Genomic DNA, 19,928 nt, shown 5'->3' on the forward strand with positions numbered 1-19,928 from the left:
TGAAATTGAGGTTTTGTTAAAAAGAATATAGAACGAATAAACAAATAACAAAGAAAACAATCATGCATTAAGATCTGATTGCTTGAGCTTGACCCTCCTACCCATGGTGATAAATTATTTGAATCTATCCCTTTGTGGAACCAATTTTGGTGTGGCCTTAACTTCCAACTTGCAGAAAGGGATTTGATTTGCTCTTCTACACCAATCACTCAAACTCTTTTTTGTGTGGTAAAGAGTAACATAGAGTTGGTACTTGGCACACCACTTTTCCCTTTCAAATCTTACCTAGCCCAGAAAATCAGATAATCAAAAGAACAAATTTTTTATTTCTCGAAAGATATTAAGAAGAGCTAGCAACAACAACAAAAGAGAAAAGAAAAGATTAAGAATCATTTTGTTATGAAATCTTTGTCCAATAGTGAAACCATTCCTTGACAAAATCATCTACCACATTACTTTTTAAAAAGTCTAAATTTCAATCCACACATTTCCTTCTCTTTCATATCAAACTAATGTTACAAAAATCCTACATTTTCATATTTAAAGTTGAGTTTAATAACTATACATTTTTATTTTGTGATTCAAAATAAATTATCATTTAAATTATTTTAAAAATTAACAAACTTACCATACATAATAAATTATGATGAGATAGTTATGTAAATTTTTTTACACTATCATTCCATAATTCCTTTTTTCTTTAAAGTTATATCATTTTTTTCCGTTAAAGTATAGTTAATGTTTTTAAAAATGTTTTATAATTATAGTTTTCCACCGCAATTGTATACTTTGAACTAAATATGGAATAATAAGAAATTCATTTTTCTTGAATTAAGTTGTAATTTCTGAAGAAAACTTTATCTTCTTGAATAGATTGTTCAACTCAATTTAAATTAATTCAGGTTTAAAATATTTTATTCATAAATATAAGATATGACCTGTACCAAGCACTAATGAATCACACAATATTTATTTTTTACTTTTTTTTGGAAAAAAATTTAAATTTTTATTCTCTTTTAATTTTATTTGTCTATTTTTGGATGGAATAATATTTTTTTTGTTTATCTGTCCATTTAAAAGTTCAAGCAATATTCTGTCAAAAAATGTTCAAGAAATATATTAATTATTATCTTTTTTTGTTTAAATTATGCTTTTAATTATACTCTGATTTCATAATTCTTAAATATTTCATACACTTATCGTAAGTGAAAAAATAGTACTGATAAAAAACATATTAGAAAATTATTAATTATATTTTGCATGCTTAATATAAAGAATAACATTATTTATATTCATCAACTTATACCATTATATGTTCTATCTTCCAAAATAGACATATAAAAGAGAGACAAAAATTATCTGATGATTTTTATATTTATAATCAACTAAATAATACAATCAATGCACATTAATTTTTTTTAAAATTCATAAAATCATATATGTAGTATGTTATCCTAAATACAATTAATGCACAATAATTCTACTTTAAGTCCTTCTGATAATAAACAATAAGTGCAGTTTTTTTCCCTAAAAATTAGAAATATAGTTTTTGGATATGTTTCTCTAGTTTTTAACTTTTTTAATTAACTAAAAAATTCATTTGGTTCCGTAAATAATTTTTTTTAGCAGCTGTTCAGTTGTTTCTAATGTTTTTTTTTAAAGTTATTTCAAGTAACATTCTTTAAAATGCTAACTTTTAACTTTTAATTTTTTTTTATATCTTCTTCTATTTTTATCCTTAATATATTTATCAAAGTTCTTGTTATTTTTAAATAAATCATATTTTTATTATTTTCAGTCATTTTACACTTTCTACTTACTTCAAAAATTAATTTTACTTAACACTTATAATTTAATAAACTAATTTTTTTATCTTTCAGTTATCATCTTTCAACTTTTAACTTTGAGCTTAATTTTTTAGTTTTTGACTCACTTTTCTACTATAACTAGTTTTTCAGTTAATTTTACCTAATATATATATAAAGAGAAATATTAGAATTATAGACTAATTTTTAATATATTAATTGCTAATATATTTTATTATACTTTTAAAGAATATCTTATGAATTATGAATAACATTAAATATAATTATTACTTGTAATATTTAAAGCTATTTTAAATATTTTTTTAGTTCTTATCATTTATATTTTTTATTTTATTTTATTTTCTTTAGTTTTAGTCCTAACAAATTATTACTTTACTTGTATCATTTGTTGTAGGATCTTAAACTCTATTATGAAAAGAAAAATGTTCTTGATACATTTTTTAATATACTCTTTCAAAAAGCATTTTTTATACCACCAAATACGTAAATTTATTGGTGTGAAATGATTTCGGTCTAACCAAATGTGTAGCATTAGAGTCTTGTTTTTAATGAAAAAAACTTGTGACTTAGAAAAAAATATATTTATTATCATTAATTAAAAATCATTAAAAATTACAGAATCACACGTGTGCTTCATCAAATAAAAAAAAGTACTAAGATACATCAATCTGTGTATCTTTTTCCATGTAGTAATATTTTACTACCTCTATCCTAAAATAAGTATATGATTTGATAAAAAAATATTCTAAAATAAGTATTATATTTATCTTTTAAATATAACATTATTTGGTTTCATCAATATTTATAATCAATATTATTTTTGAATTTAATATTAATATTATTCTCATTTATTTATTTAATAAGATTAATTTTATCTAACACAATCTTTTGATCAATATTAATTAAAATTTATTAAAAATTACAAAATTTAGTTAATCTCTTATTCTCATTACTCCTTTATATATATATATATAAAAGTAGAAGAGTTTAATGCTTATCTAATATGATTAATGTAAAATAAATTTATAAAATTATCTAATTATAAATTATTATTTAAATTACTTTAAAATAATTATTTTAAAAATTAATAAATCAATACATGATAAACTATAAACAGATAATTAGTGAATAATTATTTTTCTCATAAAAGAACACGTTAAAAAGTACAATCTTGTTAGCACTACTTCTACTAAGAAATATGCTATTATCACAGTTCTATAACGTGGGGGGGTGGAGTTGAGGAGTAGTATACATAGCAGCAGCACACACACGACCAGATTGAAAAAGAGAAGAAAGAATCACAGACAAAACGTTTAAAATGAAAACCCAATGACCCAACACAACACACATTAACAATTCAGTTTCTGAGAGAGAGATGAGAGATCCATCCTTACAACTAAAACTATGTCTCACTCTCTACATTCACATTTCACACACACATACCCTTCCCCTGAAATGACCCTTTTGCCCTTCTCTCTCGGCCTTCATCTTCTTCTTCTCCTTTGACTCAACAACCCCCCCTCTCTCTCTTTCACACAGAGAGATACTTTCTCTCTCTACACCGCAATGGACGCCGGCGAAGCCCTCTCCGACGATCCGAATCGGCCCAATTCCGCCGCCGACGCAGCTCCGGCCCCCGCGGGAGCAAGGTACAAGCTCCTGTCGCCGGCTAAGCTCCCGATCTCCCGCTCCCCGTGCGTCACGATTTCGCCGGGGCTCAGTCCGACGTCGTTTCTCGAGTCGCCGGTGCTGCTCTCCAACATGAAGGTTAGTACTCAGTAGTCAATGATTGCCTTCAATTTTTTTTTAATTTTCTAGGGTTTCTCATTTTTGGGGCTGGGTTCAAGGTTCGGGTTTGATCCGTTAAATTGCTCCGAAAAAGAATAAAGAAAGAAATGGGTAAGTGAATTCGTTGGCAAAACGTGATTTTCATTTCTGGGTGCTTTTTATTTTTTTAAATTTTATAAATTCTTTTTGAGTTGAACTTGGTCAAAGGTGTGTTTAAATGTTTTTACTTGACCCGAGTGAGTTGAAGTCCATCCAGTGTGAGTGGCGTATAAAAAATTTGTTCTTTTCGGTGTGATTTTCATGTAAATGCCAAGGGCATCCAAATGGGGCATATGGGGCAGTATTATGCCTTGGAAGGAATATATATTTATTTATTTATTTATAAAAAATAGCGTGATTTTAATGTTGATGAATTGAAGATGCTGTTTGTTTCATGGAAAATTCGATGTGTGTGTGTGACAGAGTGAGTATATGTGCTTATTTAATCTGGTGGCCAAGGCTAATTTTGTTTTGCTTTTTTTAATTATTTTAATTTAATTTTTGTAATTAGGGTTGGCCCATTTTTTGTGTTTGATCTTTTTCACTTTGATAGATTTTATTATATGGGTGGCTACTGCTTTTTGTTGGGACCGTGAGATTCTGATGCTTGCTCTTATTGAATTCTGTATTCTTTGCTTTATGCTCAATACGGTGTTGTGTTGGAATATGACTTTCTCTTATTAGGATCACTCATCATTCTCATTTTCTTTTGCGTCAGTGTTGTTTTTTCACATACTGAATCTTCCTTTTGCGTCGTCGGTGCTTTCCCTTTTTGTTTTCAACGGTGTTGCATTGCAGGTTTTACAGGAAATACTTTTCCTTTTCCCTATTTATATGTGTGGAACAAAAGAATAAATGCATTGCCAAGGATTAGTGGATCCATTTTAGTTCTGTATGGCTTGACATGGGAATAGCATGAGGAATGTGAGAAAGATTGTGGGTTAAGATTTGTTTTTTTTTTGTGAAAGCACAAAAATACATCAAGATTTTGTAAAATCTTAATGTGTAATAGTGTGGGTGGTCCTAATTTGTGCAGAATGCTGTGCAATATTGACGTGGGAACGGCTTTTCTGAGTTGTGTTTATATAACTCCCACATGCCATGATGCACTGGGCTATCATGTTGGATAAACTCTAAATGAACAGCATGTGATGTTATCTTGGATTGAAAATGATGAACTTTGTATTTGCTCAATTGTAATTGGGTCTCTCTGCACAAATAGCTGATAAATCTGCTCGATTTTGTGGTTAACTCAGATTATTGTATACGTACTTTCTGTCTGTTATTTTTCATGGTCCATCATTGGCTACTGTTTTTTTCTGAAACTTCCTGTTATTTTTTCCTGCTTTTTTCATTTGTTGCTCTGAGAATTTATTTTTTAAGTGTATATGTTTATATATTTGATTTTATGATTGTTCTTTTGCTTCAGCATTTGCCAACTTAGAGGGCTGTAGATTATATATTACTTTCTTGTATACCCTGTAGGTGGAACCTTCACCGACTACAGGGTCGCTTTCTTTGCTTCATCAAACAGCATATGGTTCCATGACTTCTGCTGCATCTGCTACATTTCCTGTAACCACTGTGTGCTTCAATAGCAATACCGTTGATGAGAGAAAACCTAGCTTCTTTGAGTTTAAACCACACAGTGGATCAAATATGGTAATGAATTACTTGATGTTACTGCTAGTAAAACTGATGAATATATCTGATCACTTTGTCAACAGGATAAGATAAGTAGTTAAATATTTTGCTGCTATTCATCACTTTGTCATTGTCATTTCAGACTAAATCAGTCCCTAAGTATTATAATCTTTTCACTATTAGGGCTGGGGGATGCACAGGGGTTTAAAAATGCTAACTAGAAACAGATTTGGTTGTCATGTTTCACGCTTTGATTAATGTTGTTTTGAAGATTACTGGTTGCATGGTACTGATTCAATGCTATTCACTTATTTAAGGTTCCCGCAGACTTTGACAACCATGCAAGTGAAAAATCTACTCAAATAGACAGTCAAGGAAAAGCTCAAGCTTTTGATTCATCAGCCTTAGTAAAAAATGAGTCAGCATCCCCTTCAAATGAATTAAGTCTATCATCGCCTGTTCAAATGGATTGCTCAGGAGCTAGTGCCCGTGTTGAAGGTGATTTGGATGAATTGAACCCTAGGAGCAACATAACAACTGGGCTTCAAGCATCACAAGTTGACAATAGAGGTAGTGGACTTACCGTTGCAGCTGAGCGAGTATCTGATGATGGATACAACTGGAGAAAATATGGGCAAAAACATGTTAAAGGAAGTGAATTTCCACGCAGTTATTACAAATGTACACATCCTAACTGTGAAGTTAAGAAACTATTTGAACGCTCCCATGATGGACAAATCACTGAGATAATTTACAAGGGAACACATGATCATCCTAAACCTCAACCAAACCGCCGTTACTCTGCAGGAACTATAATGTCTGTGCAAGAAGACAGATCTGATAAAGCTTCTTTGACTAGCCGAGATGGTAATACCTGCTAGATGCTTCTTATTGATTCCATTTTATTCCTACTTAATGTAAACCAAATAATGTGGCTTTCTTTTTCTTCTAATTCTTGAATTGTAGACAAAGGATCCAATATGTGTGGCCAGGGGTCTCACCTGGCTGAGCCCGACGGTAAACCAGAGTTATTGCCTGTAGCAACAAATGATGGTGATCTAGATGGTTTGGGGGTTTTGTCAAACCGGAATAATGATGAGGTTGATGATGATGATCCCTTCTCAAAGCGAAGGTTTGACAATTTCTCCCAAAGCTCTTAGTTTCTTTCTGCTGCTTATGTATAATTGCCGATGATCACAAGTTTTTGTTGAGCAGAAAAATGGACGTTGGAATTGCTGACATCACTCCTGTAGTTAAGCCTATCCGGGAGCCACGTGTTGTTGTACAAACTCTGAGTGAGGTTGATATCTTGGATGATGGCTATCGCTGGCGCAAGTATGGGCAGAAGGTGGTGAGAGGCAATCCTAACCCTAGGTATGTCCTCTCATTGACGACTATACAGCATAATCAAAATTGATGATATCCAATTGAAATCTGAAAAGATGTTCTTTATCAAAGGCTGTTTTGGCATGTATATTATTAAACTATTTTAGTGTTTTGCTTACGGTAAAGAAGGGTTAGACAACCTCCAACCTCATCTCACTCAGAGGAGTGATGTATTATAATATATTCTAGAATAGGAAAGAGAGTAGTTACTATAATATGTTCTGAAATGATGCATATTCTAAACTGTAAATCTGCTTACACAGATTTATTCCAAAGCATTTTGAATATTTCGTTAAGGAGATTGTATTGTTTTCCTTGACTCATGAAATTCAAATATGAAATAATTGTGAAATTACATTAGGTAATAGGATGTTGGTGTGAGGGATATTGATGTTATATACCAGCATGGTATTTTCATTAAGGAAAGTTGGTGATGGTGGGTTAAAAAGAAATTGTAATAATGGTCAAATACATTATGTTTAAGGAAGCAAATTGACTGTAAGAGCATTATTGCTAAGAATTTGCAAAGAAATGTCAACTGAGAGGTTCATGCAACAGTAATAGTATACTGTTAGATACTTGGATATCAAGAACGCGTGGATGAATATGTGTTGATGCTCCTATGCTCCCAGAGAAAATATATCAATGTTAGTGTAGTCATGATTGTAGACTAATAGTAAGTTATAAGGCAATTTAGGGGAAAAGTAAAGGCAGTATGATATCCACTGGCTTGCATGATTGGAAATGAAGGCTTTCTACTATCTAATGATTGTCAAGATTTTAGGATTTAGGTGTTATAAAGTTTTTTCCTTCACAGTATGCTGCCATGTTAGCCAAATATTGTTCTTTTCTACGTCATGATATTGGAAATGAAATATTAGCTGTAGTTTTCTCGTTGTCTGAGAACATGCATTCCTTATAAGCATGTGCCCCCTACTGAAACAAGTAGTGATTATCTCAACCCAACTGTCTGGACTTCCTATTAGTTTTTATTCATGATTGGCATAGTTGACCCCAATTTTACAATAAGGTCTGTTGTTTTAATGTTGATGTAATTTTCTGAAGCTGCCTGGCACTTGGAAGGAAGTATTTATATATTGAACTATATTATTATGTTCTGCCAGTTTTGGTGGTGTAATAGTTGTCCTAGGAATGACCTGTAAGATTGCAGATGCAAACTGGATGCTACTCCTTTCATGCATCTCAAATTTCATACCTTTCTATTTTATGAGAAGATTATTAATATGGCTGTCAACACTATAGTGTATAATCTTGTGTTTCCTCTGTAGTGTAATCGTATGTTGTTTTTTTGGCTAGAACTTCAAAACATGGAATGTAAATGAAATGTGTGTACATGGAACCTTGATGAGGTTGGCTGCTCACTGAGTTTTTTGGCTATTTGACAACAATGTGGTGCTACATATTTTTGCATAATCTTGTTTCTTATAATGCTCACTTTATTATTCAGGAGTTATTACAAATGCACGAACACCGGTTGCCCCGTTAGAAAACACGTGGAGAGGGCATCTCATGATCCAAAAGCTGTGATTACCACGTATGAGGGGAAACACAATCATGATGTACCAACTGCAAGGAATAGTTGCCATGACATGGCAGGACCAGCAAGTGCAAGTGGACAGACAAGAGTTAGGCCCGAAGAAAGTGATACCATCAGCCTTGACCTTGGGATGGGAATTAGCCCAGCTGCCGAAAACACATCAAACAGTCAAGGGAGAATGATGCTTTCTGAATTTGGGGATAGTCAAATTCACACCAGCAATTCCAATTTCAAGTTCGTTCATACCACGACCGCGCCGGGGTACTTTGGTGTTCTAAATAACAACTCTAACCCATATGGTTCTAAAGAAAATCCAAGTGATGGTCCATCTTTAAACCATTCTGCTTATCCTTGCCCTCAGAACATAGGGAGAATACTAATGGGTCCTTGAAATTGTTTGTAAAACAAAAAATTAAATAAAATGAAATTCTGAGTTCCATTTTGCCTTTTTTTTTGGCGGGTAAAGCTTTAAAGGCATAGCTCCTCATTTTCTCTTCGGAAATGCTGATAGTTCTTTTATGTTCATATCTTTATATGATAAGAGCTGCTCTTTAGCAGAATTAGCAGTAGCTGTGCCCCTTCAGGTTGACTCTTAAATCTAATTGATGTTTGTATAATTTATATACAGATTTCTTCTGTACAAATATGAAGCTTATACCAAAGTTGCTTCAACAAAAAACCTTGTAAAAGTGTTTGGATTCAACTATTTATAAGAAGTAGCTTTTAGCCTGTTCTTGAACTCTTGGATTTAATTCCATAGGATTACTGTAAATTCATGTTAGCCAGAGTTGCTCAGCCTTGGTTTAAAGGCATACATACCCCGCATGACAAAAGAAGTTGGGGTGTTATTTGTTGTGTTTGATATTAGTGGAATTCGATGGAAAGCACGAGTTAACACTGAAGTTGTACACGTTTGATTTCTAAGACTATTTTGTGCATACTATTTACTGTGAGGCAAATACTTGTGGTATAATAGATGTTTTGAACTCAAGTCTAATCCAAAAGAGACGCAGAAGCTACCCTCACTAACTTTTGGTCAGAAGTGGATTGTTTGTTTGAAAATGTAGATTAAAACATGGGTATAAAACATGTGAATTTAGATAAATGTTTACATGTTTACTTTCATTTCATGTTGATGAATTGATTATAGATTTAAAATTGATTTGGGTTTGTCATGTTAGTGTGAGTTTAGATAAATGTTTACATGTCCAGTTTCATGAATTCAGGTTGATTAATTGATTTTAGATTTAACATTGATTTGCACTTGAAGTAACTTTAGATAGTTTATACTGGATGGAATTTTTTTTTTTCAGTTTCGCTGCCAATTTGTTATTAGAATAAAGAATTCAAACATTAATCACTTCTGACTTTACTTTAAAATTAGTTTTGCAAAATCAATTTCATAAATGCTAAACACACTTAAAAGTCACTGTAGATTGAATAAAACTTGAATCTACAGGTTCATATGCGATAACTAGCACAAGTTGCGGAAAAGCCACTGAAAGTCTGAAACTGCAAATTTTCTTTTCTTCTTTTCCTCAAAGAAGAAAAGAAAATAAATAGTTTGATTGTTTGAATTCTTTCATTTGCTGCAAATATATGTAAATGTAAAAATTAATGCTCAATGAAATAACTCATGGTAAAAAAGGTCACAACAATGTTTCAGTGTCATTGATTTGTGGGGCAACTTTTCAGACCAAGCGGTGCACTGCAGACAGTAAGAGTTGGTATCTTGTGTCTAATTTTAGATATGGCTTTAAAAGGAATTCATATAAATTATAAATACTTTGTAAGTCATGTGTTGTTGGCTTCTAGCTCAAGTCATATTGCTATTGTAACTAAAAGGCATGAAATGTTACTACTAAATTTAAATCAACTGAAGACAGTTATTACAAATAGTAAAAAAAGTAGACACTTGTCTCAGACAGACAAGTCTGTGATGCTTTGTTTTTGTCTCCAAGAAGTCTTTGTACTCTAGGGGACAACTAATTTGACTAAGCCATTCCTTTGTGATACCATATTTCAATCCATACGCGCTATGCTCCTAGGAAGCCAGAAACATACAGCAAAGAAATAGTTAAGTTTCAGAAAAAGGAGAATATGATCACAAACAATGAGTCAATGATCATCCAATGGAAAACTCTGGCTACCGTACAGTTATTTCTAGGCTCAACAACACGGTTTCACTGTAAATTATTTGCTTCTTGTACTTTCATTTACCCCACAATACATCCGTGACTTCAAGGCTCACAAGATATATGGTAGAACCTGTTTCTTTCTTTTTTTATTCACTTGGACTTGTATCATTTCATTAATTTGACTTAACATACACATTTAAAATACAAACTGTTCGATCTTCATCCGCATGTAATCCATTTTCTCCTTACCAAGTGACTTGTGTACTCAATAGTAAAACCTTGTGTTCCGAACCTGGCTTAGCCTAGATCCATCTTAAGTTCAGCAAGTTAAGCCCTTCTAGCATATAACCTGCACAAACCAAATGCTACACGTATGTTTTGGAATCCATTGGCGGGGCAGCAAACGTACGTTGGCCAACGGATCTCCACCCTTCTCCGTTCATTCGTTAGATCTGCATTGGAATGCAACACAACATTTCTAACGGCAAAACAAAAATGCACTAACTTCCCTCCACAAATTTGGGAGGATCCAGATATTTAAATTTCCTTATCTGCCTGCTTATCATATAACCTCCCAATTAGATAACAAACTATTCTCATCACCTTTTATCTAAGGTTAAAGGAAAGACCAATAAAAGTTCAGGTCATGTAATAGAATATCAAGAAGAAACAGTTTGCCCTGTACACATTCTTGAAACAGTTTTTATCCTTGTCTTCACTATCTGTGTTGCTAACTAGTCATGGTAATTGCAAAATATAACATCTCATTTGTGGTAAATAAATTAAAAAGGTTTTTTAGTTAAAAAAAAAGAGAAATAAAGTTTTAAAAAATGGTGAGATTTTTATAATTAAATAAATAAGGAGAAATAACTATATTAAAATAATGGTTTGAAGGAAAATAAAAAAATATTTGATTTATTCATTTGATAGGAAATAAAATAGAATTCCTTTTTATAAAATAAGAAAAATAAGTAAATAATAGGTTGTGAGTACCCTAGTTATAAATAAAGAAATGTTAGGTATGTTTTCAGACGTGACGATAGTCTCCTCTTCCTCTTAATTTCGTTTTCTCATTTTCTTTTCCAAAATCCTTTCTTTTTTCCGCATACACTCACTCAAATTTGTCTTAGTAAAACGACGATCTCGGACTTTGGATCGTCGTGATATTTCAGAACCAGGTTCGCAACTCATTTCCGAGCATTCTCACCATTGGAAATTTTGAAATAATATTGAAGGTGAGAGAAATTCCCTTCGCATTGTAGCTTTCTCTTTTCCCGCAAAGATCCAAAATTTGTCCCAGTAAAACTATGATCCCGGATTCATTAACCGTTGGATTGTCATGAAATTTTGATACATGATTCGCAATTCAAATCCGCACATCTTTACCGTTGGGATTTGTAAAATAATTCACAGAGAGAGAAACGTGAATCGCACGAAGCCAGTACAAAATGAAGACTTTAATCTCTTTCCCTTCTCTCTAACGCTTGGAAACCCTATCAGAGCAAATCAGAGGAAAAACTTGAAGAATCTCAGGAAATTACTAGAGATGCCGCTATCTCTGTCAGAATACACACGTGATCCCGCTTAGAGGTAAGAGATGAGTTTATCACAATTGAGGTTAGAATGAATATGTGTAGGGATCCTTAGAGGATTAAATTGAGGTTTATTTTAGGATGTTTATTGAATTATAATTTTTCCAGTATGATTATAAATACAATATTGATGTTCTGATGCGAATTGGTTGATAAAATTGAGTGCCCTTGGTGTTTTATTTATACCTATGATTTTGATTAATTGATTTTGATATAATTGTGTGAAATTATTTGAGGGGTTTTACTCCCCATGTTGTGACAAACCTTTTGTATAAATTGTTATAATGAGATTATGAAATTATGCTTCAAATTGTGAGTATGTGATAAAGTGAACCTATGATGAATGGAGAAATACATGTGTATTGGGTTGTGAGCTATAAACTGTGCAATCACACAATTGTAAGACCCTTAAAAGATGACAAGTTTTTACGCGACAAATATTTTGATGGGATCTATTGTGGGGACCCAACAAGTTTAATCACAAGCGCGAAAAGATAAAATTATTTTGAGAACAATTGAAGAGTCGTGTGTATTGCATAGTTCATAGGTAAAGTGTATATGATTCATGAGGTGTGATAACATGTTTAATTGAGATTATACAATTGTGATTGAAACCGAGTGTATGTGATAAATTGAGTATGTATTGATTTGTAATATATATGTGCATTGAATTGTGAGCTATGAATTGTAGTATAATCACACGACTATAAGATCCTGTAAGAGCGACGAGTATTGTGATGGGAACCACTGAGGGGACCGGACGAGTTTAATCACAAGCGCGACGAGATAAAATTATTTTGAGAACAATTGAGGAGTCGTGTGTTTTGGAGGGAGAGGCCCTGAAGGACTCTTCGGAGTGTAGGTCTTGGGGGTAAATACACCTAGTTTGAGTGCTCCTTTAAACTTGTGCCGAACCCACATGGTTGAAGCATTCTTGTGAAACAGCGTGATCCCGACTGGTCTCCCTATGATTTTACCTAGTGAGAGTGACTTGATTTATTAGTGTGTGGTTTGTCTTGTCATGTACTCCTATGCGCCTGACGAGATTTTTCACTGACATGATATCACATTGCATATAGGATTGAGTCTTAGTGTATCTATTGCATAACACTTGTGTATTGATCAATATTGATTGATTTAGTGATATTGTGTTTTGATCCTTGAGTACATGAATGATGTGAAAATGAATGAGACGTGTTGTGTTGTGATGTTATGTGACAAAGTGATGGAATGACATGAGCTATGTTTAAGTAAGTTATATTTCGTTTATATGATATGTATATCTACATGTTGTTGTTTCTCTCTATTAGTTAGGAATGTGATAACTCACTCTCCATGTGCTATTTGTGTTTGGATCCTATGATGATCTTGAGCCTTGTGTTCGTGGGAGCAGATAGTTAGGTGGATGACTATGAAGAACCTCATGCTAAAAGATACAGGAACATAATGCTAGGATGTGACATTGAGATATAGGGTTCTATATTAATTGCATGAAGTCTTGGACAAGTCTTGTTTTGATGCGAGATAATTTATTATTTATTTGGACAAGTTTTATTATGATGTTAGAAAAGTGAATGTGAGTCTTTTACTCTTTTGAAAAACTTGTATTTAAATGTATTTTAAAAAAAAACTTTTAATTAATTTTGATTTCTTATTTCTTTTATTATTAGTATATATATGTGAGGGGTAGAATGTGTCACACAAAACTTTGACAGCAGTTAGTATTGGAGATCCCCATATCAAATGGTTCTATGGCAAAAATTGATGCTGCCAAAGGAAATCTACGAAGAAGAAAGCTTATAAATCCATCTTGTAGTTGCCAATGCCAAATAATTCAAATCATTTTCAAATTAGAATATACCCATATTCAATTAAATTCAAGTAGCATGGAGATTCGTGTATAAAGTTACCAGAAGAGTAAACAATATAAGGAACAGTGAGAGGGTTTGTAGGATAATTGCTAGTGCTGCAGTGGTACTTGTGAATATGAAGACTCTGACCCAACCCAGTTTAGGAGAAATGCAATTAAGCTTAGAAAACGGAACTGTAGTAAGAGCTAAGAAATAGAAGTTTCATACTCATTGTTTTGCTATAGATTTCATCTTACATGCTTTGCAGTTATAGATTGGCATCACTCTGACCTTTGGTAAGGATTACATGTTCTAAAATACACCTCAGAAAATTTCAGGATATATAGTTTTTCTTGATATTACTTGCATTGCTGACATAAAGACTAAGGAAGCTCTCTTACAGAACAGTAATTTGACTATGAAGTGAGGAGAAATTGTATGAAGAAGTTAAGGATGATACATAACCTAACTAGAAGCCTGGAGTAACAAAAATGAACTGTTATAGGATTTTCATCTCCAAGCACAAGATGCAACAAGAACTTGATTCATCCAACCAAGAAATAGTGCACCATCTCTCTCTTCTAGAGTGTAGTGTCCATGGTAGCTCTGCAGAAGATCCTTGATTGAAGAATTAATAACGGAGCTCAATGGATAAGGTGTAAATCCAGCCTTTGTGAAACGCATTCTCCACTTATTCAGAAGCTCGTGACGTTCAACTCTTTCTTCTCCTTCACATGCTATTAAGTTGACAACTTCGCGAGCCAAACAATGCTGCTCCACATTAATCCTCTCTTTGTGCTCCCTTGGAAGAACAGTATCGATTGATTCAAAAACAGCCAAGTAGTAGTTCATTGTCTCAACGAAGCGCTGCAAGAACGGCGCATTGTTGGTGCTGAATTCCTGCTCAACCAGAGTCACCACCTTAGGAGACAGTTGCTTAGCTAATCTCAACAATCGGTCACGATGATTGTGACTGTTCACACTTTCATCTGGCACATGGTGCAGACTAATGGCAAAGTTCACTGCCACAGCTTCATAAGGGCGAAGTTCAAGGTCTTCAAGTTGCACCTCAGTAACAGGTACTCTTACAGCATTGAACTCAAAGGGTACATGACATGACTGTGCAAGTGCGGATAACCTTTTCCCAACAATATCAAGCCCTCCTCTCCTGGCATAGGCCGAATAGGAGTCATCAACACCTGATATTCGGATCTTCGGGGGGCCTACAGGGCGGCGAGCAAGAGCTTGAATCAGGCTCACCCACTGGGTTCCCTGGCCAATCTGAAAGTCAACTATGTGGACTTCACTTTCCTCCCTCAGAGCTTCAGCAATTGCTCCATTTGCCGACATGTAACCAAACTTGAAGTATGGACAAATTTCATAAAGCACATTCATGTAAGAAAGTAGTTCATTACCAGTAGGCTCACTACATTTCAAGGATTTGTAGATTGTGCTTCCTGAAGCACCGATCCTTGCAACAAAGGACTCCAATATGTATGCTCCCAGTCGCTGAATCGGATTGCCCGAAATGGACACCATCTTACGCAACTCAGACACCAGCCAATCAGTTGTCTCCATATCATTCACAGCCATTGCTTTTGCACACATATAAAGCATCTCTTTTAAATCCCCTCTACATGATATTTCCATCATTTTCTTCCACTTCTCAGCCTCTAACAAAAATGAATCAGGTTCTGGAATTACGGTACCATAGATATCTAGCATATCTGCATTAGGTCCCAGCATAGCAGTTTCCAGCTCTCTTATCTTATGTGTCAGGCCATCAAGGTCATGCGTCAAATAAGAATCATCCTCGGGTGAACCACTAGCAATTTCAAGAGAATGCTGTGGCCTTAACACATATGAGTTTGACTCTAGCTTTGACAACAGACTATTGTTAGATGAGAAACTGAGAGCAGGTGGAGAATTTTGGCTAGGGAAACTGTTGCCTGTGGAAGCAGATTCAAGGGTGCAATATTGTTCTAAAGTTTGGACTGAAGGGTAGGTTGTTTGGCTGCTGTTATCAGAGGAAGAGTAATTGTCTATGTTCTCGCTTGATGGTATGCAATATGAGTCCAAATTTTGCACAGGCTCAACATAGAACCCACCAGAGCCATAAGAAATTTTATGATTCTGAGGTGTTTGCATTGAGAACTAGCCCAGTTCTTTGATATACTCACGCTGCAAAGGATCTTGACACAAACACTGCTGAATTATTGCTTCTAGTCTTCAAGCGTGGCAATCATTATCCACACTAATTTAACTTCTGCTTGGCAGTAGCAGTGTACTGAAAATCTGAGTTGTTCTGCAGAAGGTTAAGAAAACAATTTAGACAAATATGATAGTTAACAAAGATAACTGAAACTGTAAAAAAGGAAAACAAAGACAGTCTATTGATACTGATTGAAAAATGTAATGTAGTGGTTGTTGCCCAAATGTGTTATTCCTTGAGGTTAGGTGTAAAGGCGTAATGGATGTATTATTCACATAAAGGTCAGAAAATAGTAAGAATTGGGATGTGAAGTTTTTATTAAGATTGGTTGCATTTCAAAACCAGAAGAGTAAGCTTCTAGACAAAACAGTCTATATTTCCCAGATTCATGTAGCTATAAAAATAAACAGCACACCAAAAGAGACCGTGTATAATTTTCAGTATCCACATGAGCAGGATATAATAGTTCTCAACCTCCACATTAAAATGCAAATTTACCAGTCTATTTGAATATTTAAGTTTGTCAGCACAGCACCCCTTTGATTACTCATGGCAATCACCAGCCAGTTTATGCTTCTGTGCTTTCAAATTTATGCAATAAAAAAATATAAAAAAGTAAACTAAAGATAAAACTTTAGACTATATAATGAATTTGGTACACCTACTGCTACTTGAAGCAAGACCCTTCTTCTTTTTCTTCTTTATTTATCCTTAATGAAGAAAGTAAAAAGATTAAGTTTTTCAGAAATGGCTCCCTCATGCGGTACATCGTTTTCAATTCTGAGAGTATACTCTAAACCTTGAGCTTAATTAACACACAAAGAAAAAAAAAGTTTATATGAAACAGTTCTAAACCTTAAACATTTAACTACCACTTGAAGGTATGCATGCATTCTAATCCATATTCAAACACACTGTAAAAACACAGATTTATAATCTTTTTCCCCAACAACAATTGAAAAGCAAAGGCAAAACATAAATATAAACCAGAAAGAGGTAAAAATAATTTCTCAAAGTTGAACATGCCATGACTCAAACAACAACCCTTTTTCACAAATTCAATCAAAACAACTAAAGAAGGAAAAATAATATATATATTTTTTCTCTCTGATACCTGAAAAAAGATGAAACACAATCATCAAGAAATCAACTTAGCAAGCACAAACACTTCATGATATCAATCAATCACACAAACCAGGAAAAAAGGGAGAAGTTCAATAGTTTATGAGGCTCTCTCACCTCAGCAAAAAACCTGATCTGAAGCAAGATCACTCGGAACCAGTGATGACCAAGTTGGATTTGCACCTCAAACTGAAAGAGAATTTATCTTGCACATACACATGTGTCGTGTAAAAAGGTTTTGTTTTGGAGTTGGAGATTATATCTTGGAACACATGGCAAGTCACAAAGTTTGTGAATTGCATTTTTGCCATTTTATATGGACGCCTACATAGAAAGTCTCCTTCTTGTGTCAAATTACTTTTTTGACTCTAACATCGCACTTAATTTAAATATAGACTTTGATTACATTGTCACGTTATCACAATCCTGTTTATGATTTAAGCTTTGTTAACTTTTTTATTATGAATTTGACAATCTGTTTTTATTCACTTCAATTATTCTGGAATATCTTTGGATTTGTAATATTATAATTATTTATATATTAAAATACCTGATCTACGTTTTCAAATGTTTTGTAACGAAGATGGTGATCGTTACATTGACATTTTTAGTTAAAGAAAGCTATCATGTTCTATCTTTTAAGACAAGAGACATGAGTCATTTTTAAAAAAAATTGTAATATATTTCTACATGATTAGAGTTATATCAACTCTATTACAGTCTGCAATTAAAAGTCATCTTATTAAATATATAACTAGTTTGTGTAAATTTATTTATTAATAAAATGAGTAATTTTCTATTTTTTTTGGTGTGTTTGTTTAAATGATCATTTCTGTTTAAAAAAATAATTTCTACTTATTTTAAGAAATAAATTATGTTTATTTAAAAAAATATTTATTTTAAAATTATTTTTTATGTTTAAACAAATTGATCCATAAATACATATTTTGAGTGCTTTTAGTATAAGTTTTATTATATGTAAAAAAATTTAAAGAAAAAATTTGCACCTTTTTTAGATCAGAAGAGGAACAAACATTTCTCAATTCTTACTTCTTTCAAAAATTGAAAGAAGTATGCAGTTTACTATTTATCACGTTAAATTATATCGTTTTAGTATATAACTTTTATTAAGTTATTTTTACTTAACTTCCTTTTACAATAAAAAGTATATAAGCATAGAATAACTAAATAACAAATTTCTCTCAAAATTTACTGTCATGAGAAAGTGTTTTTTCAACCCAGCCAAAGTTCGATAAACAAGATCAATGTGTTACTGCTTACAACAGATCATAACATAGTTTCATGGGCTCTCAATGCATACACAGTCTCGATTATTTCCAATTTTTGTTTTTCTTTTTAAATTCCTTTCTTTTTATTTAAGAAAACATTCTTTTATAGTTTTGTTCCTTCTCACTCGTTGCTTAACATTTTATCACATGAAATAAATAAATAAAAATATAAAGAAAAATTAAAACATAATGTAAAAGGGGGCATTTTTCAAGGAATTGACATATTCAAGTATTGATTTTAGTTCTGGAAAGTTTTTAAATTAACACAAACTAACTCTTTATTTAAAGTTTTTGTATAAGCTGGAAATTCAGTAATATAACTTGCCAACAAGTTGACACTTAAAAATGAATTTATATGAAGCATCTTCTTTATTTTAAACAATAAAACTTATTACTTTTATATACAAGAGTGTACACTAATTATTTTTCATGCAATAGTTATCAAAATTTGAAGTTGTGATGGTTTAAAAGTGAGCAGTGTAAAACTCTTGAAATATTAAAAAATTGAAATAAAATTTAGTTAGGCACTTAATTTATTTGAAATAGAAATAGAAAAGTGGGATTGAGTGACATGGACACGTCATGGGATTGAATGGTAAACATCGTAATGATGCATGTGCTGGCGTCTCCATGGAACGGGCCCCACGCGGTTTCAGCCTCTTTTACACGTTTTATTGCATCTCTCCCATCCTTTTAAATCCAATTTTTTTTCCTAAAAATAAATAAATAAATAAATAAGTACTTTATATGCTAAAAAAAAGTTTAAATATATTTTTTCGTGCATGCAAATGTGTATCATTTTTCTTGTCTAGTTCTTCTAATTTTCTTCCATCATTTTTGTGACCTTTAAAACTTTAAAATGAAAACGCGTAAGAACTCCCACACTGAATTAATATGTTTATTTTTATTTAAAATACAAATGAATATGTGGTAATGCGAGATGAAGCTTTGCCAGTCACATAAGTATTTTTTGTAAAAGTTGTATCTGAAAAAAAGTATTTTTGTAAAGGATAGACGGATGGAAAACTAAAAAAGAAAAATGGATGACTTAACTGTTATATAAATATGAATCATAAAAAAAATTAAAACAAAAATAAAAGCTAATTTATTTAAAGATAAAAAAAATATTGAAGTCCAAAAGTAACACGCAGTGGGTTATATAAACCAGTGTAAAAGTAGTTTGTTCTATTTTTTATTTCAAGATATAATAATATTATATACGGTCGTTTTCATATGCTTTTATTACTTTTTTCTGGCGTTCTTTCATTTAGTTGTGTTATTATTATTATCGTTCTAACAAATTTATGGCGGCATTTTTTAATAATTGAATATATATATATATATATATATATATATATATATATATATATATATATATATATATAACAACATTCACCAAAACAATATATAAATAAAACAAACTTGAGTAAAAGTATTAATTAATGTAAAATTTAATTAATCTTAATATTATATCACATCGTGGA

The 19,928-nt window shown here is 32.4% G+C and overlaps 2 protein-coding genes across 7 annotated transcripts; one reads left to right on the forward strand and one right to left on the reverse strand.

The window, feature by feature from the left end:
• The first annotated feature begins 2,953 nt into the window (after positions 1-2,953).
• Positions 2,954-8,970, forward strand: WRKY35 (WRKY transcription factor 35). 6 transcript variants are annotated; one of them, XM_003530736.5, is made up of 6 exons: positions 2,954-3,593; positions 5,139-5,315; positions 5,615-6,164; positions 6,264-6,429; positions 6,513-6,671; positions 8,152-8,970. In XM_003530736.5, exons 1-6 carry the CDS (start codon positions 3,393-3,395, stop codon positions 8,630-8,632), a joined length of 1,734 nt encoding a protein of 577 aa, XP_003530784.1. In that variant the 5' UTR covers positions 2,954-3,392; the 3' UTR covers positions 8,633-8,970. The 6 variants fall into 6 exon arrangements, with proteins under 6 accessions (XP_003530784.1, XP_025985571.1, XP_014634909.1 ...); XM_014779423.2 differs by lacking the exon at positions 2,954-3,593 and adding an exon at positions 3,639-4,077; XM_014779424.3 differs by lacking the exon at positions 2,954-3,593 and adding an exon at positions 4,101-4,589.
• A 5,051-nt stretch (positions 8,971-14,021) lies between these two features.
• On the reverse strand, positions 14,022-17,517 carry LOC100805672 (scarecrow-like protein 21). Its single transcript, XM_003532114.3, has 2 exons — positions 17,273-17,517; positions 14,022-16,126 (listed from the first exon to the last, which is right to left on the reverse strand). The coding sequence occupies exon 2, from the start codon at positions 15,967-15,969 to the stop codon at positions 14,332-14,334; it is 1,638 nt and encodes a 545-aa protein (XP_003532162.1). The 5' UTR covers positions 15,970-16,126; positions 17,273-17,517; the 3' UTR covers positions 14,022-14,331.
• Positions 17,518-19,928: the final 2,411 nt, after the last annotated feature.

This window comes from Glycine max, chromosome 8 (assembly GCF_000004515.6).
Source record: "Glycine max cultivar Williams 82 chromosome 8, Glycine_max_v4.0, whole genome shotgun sequence".
NCBI classification, from domain to species: Eukaryota; Viridiplantae; Streptophyta; class Magnoliopsida; order Fabales; family Fabaceae; genus Glycine; species Glycine max.

Bases quoted from the DNA above. Each gene is read 5' to 3' on its own strand.
- WRKY35 (XM_003530736.5), top strand. From the start codon at position 3,393: ATGGACGCCGGCGAAGCCCTCTCCGACGATCCGAATCGGCCCAATTCC. The intron at 6,165-6,263 runs GTAATACCTGCT...CTTGAATTGTAG, and splicing joins TTCTTTGACTAGCCGAGATG to ACAAAGGATCCAATATGTGT. The intron at 6,430-6,512 runs GTTTGACAATTT...TTTGTTGAGCAG, and splicing joins GATCCCTTCTCAAAGCGAAG to AAAAATGGACGTTGGAATTG.
- LOC100805672 (XM_003532114.3), bottom strand. From the start codon at position 15,969: ATGCAAACACCTCAGAATCATAAAATTTCTTATGGCTCTGGTGGGTTC.